The following is an 8541-nucleotide window of genomic DNA, read 5'->3' as shown; positions in this document are numbered from 1 at the left end:
GTCGGGGAGAGGCTTCCTCGGCCAGCGCCGGCCTGGGGCTCGGGGGCCGCCGGCCGCTGGCCGTCCTGCCCCTTCAGCTGCCTTGTGAACAATGAAGCTAAGGGTTTCTCTCGTTATACGGAAAAAAGCGGGGGTGTGAGCGGCTGTGGCCGTGTAAGGTCTGGGAAGCGATGAGGAAGGCGAGACAGCTGCTAATTAACGTCGTTACTGCTGTAACGTGAGCAGCCGCAGCCCCTCGGCTGGAGCAGTGCTTGCATCCCCAGCTAGCACAGGCCCCGGGACGGGGTCCAGCCTCTTGTCCCACGGGATGTACGTGCAAGAGGGTTCTTCTAATCCCAGAAGCATTTGCACTCATCTCGTTGCATGCTGGCTCACCCAGTCGGATTCCCGTGGCCTGCTCGCTCCCCTGCCACTGTAGAAAACATACAACAGAAATCACAGAAGCAGTTGACCGAGATTCTCATTTGCACAAGTTACAGCCACTGTGCTGGCTTGGGAACTGGGCTGAGGTGAACTTGAGAGAGTTACCAGAAGTCTCCAGTTATCTGTTCTTGCACACTGACCACACTGCAATTTGTGTTAATGAAAAACATTATAAAAGGGGGCTTTTTTTTTTTTTTTTTTTTTTTGTTAAATGAAGTAGTTATCTATCGGCTTGCATTTTCCGGGGCCATCCCCCTAAAAAGTGGATAGGGACTGTATGGAGTTTGCCCTGGACACGTTAAGTCTTCTACACAGCAGCATACTGATCAGTCTCTTGTTTTGGAACAGGTGAAGGGCGAGGAAGAGGAGGAGAACACCTTGGAAGTGAGAGAGACTAAAGTTAAGGGCAAAAGGTGAGTGTCACCCTCTAAGATCAGTACCTAGAGGTGTGCATGGGGGTTTTAGCATCGTCCTTACAGTGGAGCAGAAGTACTACCCCAGTCCCACGTACCTATAGATCGTAGAGTCTTTTGTTCCTGAAAAGATCCGCTCTGTAGTCAGGCTGCATCCTGAGGTGCTACAAAGCCAGGAAGCACAGTTCACACAAGCAGCCAAACCCAATTCCTGCAGCCCAAGAGGCCCCATTAGAAGTCACTCTCCTCCCTCAGAAGCTCTTTCCTTGCGAGATAGCACATGTGGTTTTAGATCTCTGCACTGAGCCCAGCACAAGCTGCACATACCTGCTTCTCACACCCACCCATGGCTGCCAGTGAGGGGAGAGCCCTATAAGGGGGAGAATCTCTCTGTTAAATCCAACTCAGCTGCCTTCACGGGGGGGTTCAGCTGTGCTTAGTCTCTTGTACTCAGTGCCTTAAGTAATGTCCTGTTACTTTATTAAGGGACTTCAGGTAAGAGAAGTATTATAGCTATGGTTGTGCTCTTACCCATTGCTCCATTTTGAGCTCTCAAATGATGGGCAGTTGTGATTACAGAAAGATTGCAAGTGCTCTTTGGCTGTGTCCCCAGAGCACTGCTCTTAATCTGTGATGTGGGGAGTACCACAGTGCGCGGATACTGTGGCCCAGCATGGGCTGTTGCCTGCTGCAGGGAGAGACGATGCTGTCTTTTGCGTGAGGCTCTGCGCTGCCAGGCTTGGGATATTGTGCATACACAGCAAGACTGAGCAGGCAGGTGCTTTCTGAGCCATGACAGCTGAGAAATAAAGGGTGCTTGTAAAGTGGGTCAGGAGCATGGTGCTGCTGGGTTTCAAGAGGACAGTAGCTGTGGAGTTAAGTTGCCAAGGTACACCATGGTTTCTGACATATCTGGAGGCCTCGTGATCCTGCTGTTGGGCCACCAGGCATGACTTGAAGTCCATTCACTTCTGTCATGACCTCGGTCCATCTGGTGCATCCTTACAGGTTTGGTGAAATCCCAATCCTTTCTGTAGAACCTCAGTCCAAAACTATGCTCATTTTCTGGCTGTTCCTTAGTTTCACATCCTGTGGGCAAAAAGCTGAGAATGAACAGACTTTGTGGGAACAGGTGCTTAAAGTGTTTGTGATTTATTTTGTGGGCATTTGCACATGCTTCCTCTTATTCAGATCATTCTTGTCATCTGGAGAAGAGTGGAAAAACCCCTGCTGAAGCATGTTTTATAAATGCAGAACTAGGGAGGGGAGGGGAGTGTGTCACCATTCCCCTTCCAAAACAGGAGCCAGGTGTTTTTGTGAAGCAGAGACTGTAATTGTGCCTGGACATAGTTCACTCTGTGCTGCCTTCTGTCCTGCTTCCACAGTCCAGAGTAAGCACACCCTCTGGGACGAGACATCTGTACATCTTGGAGGAGCAAATAAAATACTGGCCCCAATTACACACGATATATGTGATATATGGGCTCTCATCCACAGGGAATGTTGTGGGAATTGGATCTGATTGCTGTCTCGGGATATCTCACATGATTTACCTGTTCTTCTCCCTTCCAGTGGAAAATTCTTCTCTGTGAAGCTGCCATCTCCTTTGGCACCAGGAGCCAAGGTCCGTGTATCTGTTGAAATGGTTTTCACACACGTCCTGCAGCCTTACCCCACCCACATCACCCAAAGCGAGAAGCAGTTTGTGGTCTTTGAAGGAAATCACTATTTCTACTCGCCATACTTCACCAAGACCCAAACAACCCGGGTAAAACTGGCCTCTAGGAACGTGGAGAGTTATACCAAGCTGGGCAACCCTTCCCGCACTGAAGACATGATTGAATATGGCCCCTTCAAGGACATTCCTCCATACAGCCAGGTAAATGTCTGTGCAAAGAGGTTGTGGCTTTGCAGAGAGCATCTTGCAAACATGTCACTTGCATCTCAGAGGCTGGAGAGTGGGAAGTGGAGGCCTTTGTGTAAGAATTGCCAGTCAAGCCTGAGCTAGCCTGTGTGCAGGCTAGGAATGTGTGCTCCAACAGGGTGCTCCTAATACAGACATGATTGCTGACTGCTGCTTGGTGTCCACAGGGCAAACCAAGCCAGTTTGTGTTGGTTCTGGCAGGTGTGTTATTTGCGCTGGGGAAGACTGCATCTCTAGCCCCCTCACCATTATAACTCAGCCAGATGTGCAGGGTGTCACCCATGAGTACACCCCAGGTAGCCAGTGCCCTGTGTGCCTGTGCAGTCAGCTTCACCTCTCTGCAGAGTCTGTTAGGCAGGTTTCTCTGTGGGACACAGAGACACATAATTGTGAGGGGAGGTTGTTCCTTACTTCAGGTCTAATAGTTTATCTTTTTTCCTTTTTAGGACACTCTGAAGGTGCACTATGAAAATAACAGTCCATTCCTGACCATCACCAGTATGACCCGAGTCATCGAGGTGTCTCACTGGGGGAACATTGCAGTTGAAGAGACGGTTGATTTAAAGCACACAGGAGCAGTGCTGAAAGGGCCTTTCTCCAGATATGACTACCAGAGACAGCCAGACAGCGGGATCTCTTCTGTCAAGTCTTTTAAGGTTGGCATTTTTCATAATTTTTTTTTTTTTTTTTTTTTTTTACTGTGGCTCCCTGCTTTTTTACATCCCCAGAGCAGGGAAAAAATACAGTTGTCCTTTTCTTTGGTAAGCATACCCAAGTAATGGAATATTAAAGCTCTGATCTATTTTCAGAGAAGGCTCATGCTAGATAGGAATAGCTTTTGGAGGTAGAATTAGGGGGTTATATGCTTTATTGCATCTGTTGGCCAAACAAACTGCATATACCAGGGCATGCAGTGTTTCTCCACGCTCCCACCCCTCCAGTCTTGGGGACCCTCTAAAACCCTTAATTGCTGTGCTGACAGCTCTGCTTTCCATTTTCCACTGCACAAGGGCCGTTCATTCTGTCCCCACCCTCTTATTTTCAGGGTTGCCTTCTCTGTCGTATCCTCATCAAGTTGAACAGTATTAATTGGAAACTCATCCATTCATTCCTTGTCCACAGAGCACTCAACAGGAGTTAAAGCTGTGGGTCTGCTAGCCAGATGTGAAAAGTATTATGTGTTTTCATCTGAACCAAAACCTTTCTCACTGCTTGAAGCCTCCAGGATTGATTGTTGTAATTCTCTAAGGTGGTGCAGCCAAACAGAAATCTCATTTTGCTGAGCGTAAAGCCAGCAAGCTCAGTGAGCTAGGGCAGCGGGCTGGAGTGAAAAGGGAATTGCTATCCTGGTGGGCATGATGAGATCCCTTGCTGTCTGGGATATTTGAAACTGGGCTGGAGAATGCACATTCATTTAGAGGCCAAGTGATTTCAGTGCTGGCAGCCACTTCTGTGGCTGATTGCTTATAATAGCACAATTTTACCACTCAGTGCAACTGAATGGCCATTTTGTCATCTCTCACGTGGGAGCGCAGTTTCTCGATGCTTAACAGCCATTATTGGTTTTGCCAGTTTCACTGGAAATAACTCCTCGCCAATGTACTGACTGTTGCTTCCCTTCATACAGACCATTCTCCCAGCTGCTGCTCAGGACGTCTATTACCGTGATGAAATTGGAAACATCTCCACCAGCCACCTCCTTGTCCTGGATGACTCTGTGGAGATGGAGATCCGTCCCCGCTTCCCACTTTTTGGGGGATGGAAAACCCATTACATCATTGGCTATAACCTGCCAAGCTATGAATACCTCTACAATCTCGGTGGGTGGCACAGGCGAAGGGAATAAGAAACCTTCGCTGTGTTTAAAGGTGGTTGCTATACAGTAAAGAATTCAAAGCTGCAGTACACTGCACCTTAGCAACAAGAGTTGCTGGCTATTATTTCTAGAATATGCAAATCCACCTTCTTTTCTGTGCTTCCTTCAGTTTTTTGTAGACATCTGGTTAAAATATACTTGAGTGAGCTAGTGCCCCCTGGTGCACAATGTATCCATCCGAATTCTGCTCTTGCTTCTGTTAGGAGCTGAGCTTCAAGGTTGCCCCTTGTTCTTTGAGGAATTGTAGCCACCCTCTGGTCTGCACTCTCTTAGGTGATCAGTATGCCCTGAAAATGAGGTTTGTCGACCACGTGTTTGATGAGCAAGTTACGGACTCTCTGACTGTCAAGATCGTCCTGCCGGAAGGTGCCAAGTAAGTGTCATTATTCCTGGCTTGTTACTGCAGACAGTGCTGTGTTAGTGGCAATTCTCCAGCCTACTCTAATGGCCTGGGGACAGTGAAACAAAACCATGACGGTGCATGTGGAGGAGACCTTGGAACACAGCTTTGCTTTTTTTTAGAGTGTTGTTTAAACTGCATAATTGGCCTTGTGGCTAGAGGCCACAGTTGGCCAGCCAAGTCCTAGGTTACATCATCTCAAACACTGTAGAGTCATATGGGACTGTCTGGTTTTATCCACAGGAATATCCATGTGGACAGCCCCTATGAAATCAATCGTGCTTCAGACGAGCTTCACTACACATATCTAGACACTTTTGGACGTCCAGTTATTGTGGCGCACAAGAGCAACCTGGTGGAGCAGCACATCCAAGACATTGTGGTGAGTGTCGCCTCTGTGCGTGGTTTGTCTTAAGCAGTTGTGCCACCTCTGAATTCAGCAGCATGGTCAAAACACCCATATTGGGTTCCAGAAATAAATACTTGCTGGACTGCATGGCCAGTTCCGCTGCTGCCTGAGGAGAGGAGTTCTCCCCCATAGTAATATCGGTCACTGCTCAGTGTTTCAAACTTCTCTTCTAGGTTCATTATACCTTCAACAAAATCTTGATGCTGCAGGAGCCTCTGTTGGTGGTTGGAGCTTTTTACATCTTGTTCTTCACTGTGATAGTCTATGTGAGGCTGGATTTCTCCATCACTAAGGTGCTGTATGATGAAGAGCCCTGTGGGAGCATTAGTGGCTTACTCAGCTGATGGTTGGAGATTTTTCATACCAGTAATTCTCTGAATGTTCCTGCCAATTGGATATTTTACTAGATGCTTAAATGGTGTCCTGTTTTATGCTACCTGAGCATTGATACTTCTGCAGGATTTGAATTGGTATGCTAAGGCTAACCAGAGTTTTACCTTCTGGATAAAAAGGAATCCCCCTGAGAAGCAGGGATGTCCACAATTCTCTTTCTGCAATGTTTTCCCTTACTTTTTGTTAAGCTATTTGTTGGGCTAGATTGGGTGCTGAAAGGTGCTTGCCCTAGTCAGTACTTCTACCTAGTCAGTGAATTGCTGTCAGTTGACTTAATTGCAAAGGGAGCCGCTTGTGTAACAGTCCTGTGGCAGATTGCAAGTATGGCTTGATGCAAATCAAAGATATGACTGCTTTGATCTTCCCTTCTGTCCTCTTGCAGGATCCAGCTGCTGAGGCTAGGATGAAGGTTGCCTGCATCACAGAGCAAGTGCTTACTCTGGTGAATAAGAGACTTGGGCTGTACCGTCACTTTGATGAAGCAGTGAATAAATACAAGCAGTCACGGGACATCTCCACCCTGAACAGCGGCAAAAAGGCTTTGGAGACAGAGCACAAGGCCCTGACAAATGAAATAGCCTCTCTGCAGTCTAAACTGAAGACAGAAGGTTCTGACTTATGTGATAAAGTAAGAAATTCTAATTAGTTTTTTTTTAAGCTCTCCCATTCTTGGCTCTATCAAGTATTCTAGGTGTGTTTTAATTTGGGGTTTAGTTTCTGCAGCCTGGATATTCCCCCCCGCGCCCCCAGAAAATGGCTTGATCCCTGCCAGGGGGTGTGAAGATCGGGTTCTTGTTTTTGCAGTAATCTTGGTTATGCAGCCCTGTTAGTGCTGCTGGTAAACAGCTGCTTGTGCTGTTTCTAAAACAGCCCTTGAACCAGCTGCATGAGTATAGATTAATGCTTTTGTAACACAATCCTGATGCATCTCATTGAGCTCATGGCAGCAACACTTAGGCAAAAATGGAAACTATCAACACATTATCAGTTCTGACTTTACTACTGACACCAGCCAAACCAAAATCTTCTCCCTCATCTCTTATTTTCTTGCACATGTGAATTTGGTGCTGACAGAATTTTGGTAACATGATGCTCCTTGGGGTATTTTGCTGTACCATGTTGAAAGCCATGGCACAGTGAGTACATGCCCACTCTCTGTTTCTTCCTCCACTACATTTCAACACTTACCTGGAACAGCCACTTAACCCCAAGTGAGGGACACTTTGGTCTCTGAGGTCCATTCAACCAACAGCCACCTTGCTTAATCTGTTACTGACTCAAAGAGTAGCTCTGTCATTGCAGACTTGCTTCTCACACACCATTAACTGTAGGGACGCAGCTTCCAGCTGTCATAGTTGTGATTTAGCTTGAAGCCTTTAAAAATCTGTCATTAAACACTCTTTAACAGTCATTGCACCTGTCTCCTGCCAGTATGGCTCCTGGGTCCTTGGAGACCCTTTATCTGCACTGCTTAATTATCCATTCATGAGATATTCCTCATAATGTGATGCCAGAGAGAGGTGATGGCTCAGGAGGCAATATTCAGGGATTGGAGATGTTTCCACTTAGCACTGACTTCATCTTTTGCTCCAGCTTTACCATCTGTGCTATTCCAGCTTCACTGTAGGGATGGTTTTTGTCTCCTCTAATATTCCCTTTCTTTCTCACCCTGTAAGGTAAGTGAGATTCAGAAGCTTGACGGCCAAGTCAAGGAGCTCGTTCTGAAGTCCTCGGTTGAGGCTGAGCGGCTGGTAGCTGGCAAGCTCAAGAAGGACACATACATTGAGAATGAGAAGATGCATTCCAACAAGCGCCAGGACCTGGTCACCAAAATCGACAACATCCTCGATGCACTGTAACTCTCTGGTTTAGTGACCACATGAAGGGGAGAGTTATGAAGGGAGATGAGAAGCCTGGGAGTGGATACACTTTGAGCCAAAACTCCTTCCCAGCAAAATTAGGCGAAAAGTTGATGTGAAACGTCTGAAAGTACTTTTTTTTTTTTTTTTTTAGATTTTTCTATAGAGCTTGTCTGCTCAGCAACATGTGCTGTCCAAGGGACCATGACATCATGCTGTTTGGCTGGGTAACAGGGTTTCTTTACCAGAGGTGAGACTCAGCCAGGTTATAAAACAGTCTCCCACTTTCAGTTTTCCCTGTATAGATGTGCCCTGACTAAACGCACTCAAACAGCCAGTCTGAGCACAGACACGCTCATGGCAAATCCGAATGTTGCATCTCCAGAAAGAATAAAAGACACCTTTGTTCTACTTTGAAATAAAACCACCACTGCCTAGCCTTTATGTGTTGTGCCAGGGTGGGGGAGGCAGAGGTGCTGGTGCAGAGGGGCTGGGTGGCCCTATCCTGCCCATGGCCAAGCACTGTAGTTCCCTGGGGAGCAGAGTTCAGCCCTGACCACTCCTGCCTCCTGTCAGCTGTGTGCCTTGAAGGCAGAGCTCTGCCACTCCCAAGGCCCTGACCCAGGCAGGGGGGGAAGCCAAGCCCTTGTTCCCTAGGGATGTATATATACCTACACCCTTATGGGGAAAACAAACCACACAACATAACCCCGCTTGCTAACCTCTCACTGCGTGCTGCATGCTTTCCTGCTGCCTGTGACAACAGTCCGTGCATCCTTGTGCTCCCCAAGTAGGCCCTTACTCACTCCTGGATACCCTGGGCTGTGCATGCAATTCCCTGCTA

At 47.4% G+C, this 8541-nt stretch overlaps 1 protein-coding gene across 1 annotated transcript in view; it reads left to right on the top strand.

Moving 5' to 3' along the window:
* The window catches only part of RPN1 (ribophorin I), an 8572-nt gene extending 452 nt beyond the window's left edge, over positions 1 to 8120 (top strand). Inside the window, exons 2-10 of the mRNA XM_010571979.1 lie at positions 772 to 836; positions 2409 to 2715; positions 3207 to 3416; positions 4388 to 4580; positions 4910 to 5009; positions 5280 to 5418; positions 5619 to 5738; positions 6221 to 6466; positions 7515 to 8120. Coding sequence (XP_010570281.1) covers positions 772 to 836; positions 2409 to 2715; positions 3207 to 3416; positions 4388 to 4580; positions 4910 to 5009; positions 5280 to 5418; positions 5619 to 5738; positions 6221 to 6466; positions 7515 to 7697 — 1563 coding nt within the window. The 3' untranslated portion in view covers positions 7698 to 8120. The remainder of the gene's footprint in view (positions 1 to 771; positions 837 to 2408; positions 2716 to 3206; positions 3417 to 4387; positions 4581 to 4909; positions 5010 to 5279; positions 5419 to 5618; positions 5739 to 6220; positions 6467 to 7514) is intronic.
* The last annotated feature ends 421 nt before the right edge of the window (positions 8121 to 8541 follow it).

Source organism: Haliaeetus leucocephalus, unplaced genomic scaffold, assembly GCF_000737465.1.
Source record: "Haliaeetus leucocephalus isolate CR32 unplaced genomic scaffold, Haliaeetus_leucocephalus-4.0 Scaffold2, whole genome shotgun sequence".
Taxonomy (NCBI): domain Eukaryota; kingdom Metazoa; phylum Chordata; class Aves; order Accipitriformes; family Accipitridae; genus Haliaeetus; species Haliaeetus leucocephalus.
This window is presented reverse-complemented; position numbering and strand designations above follow the sequence as displayed.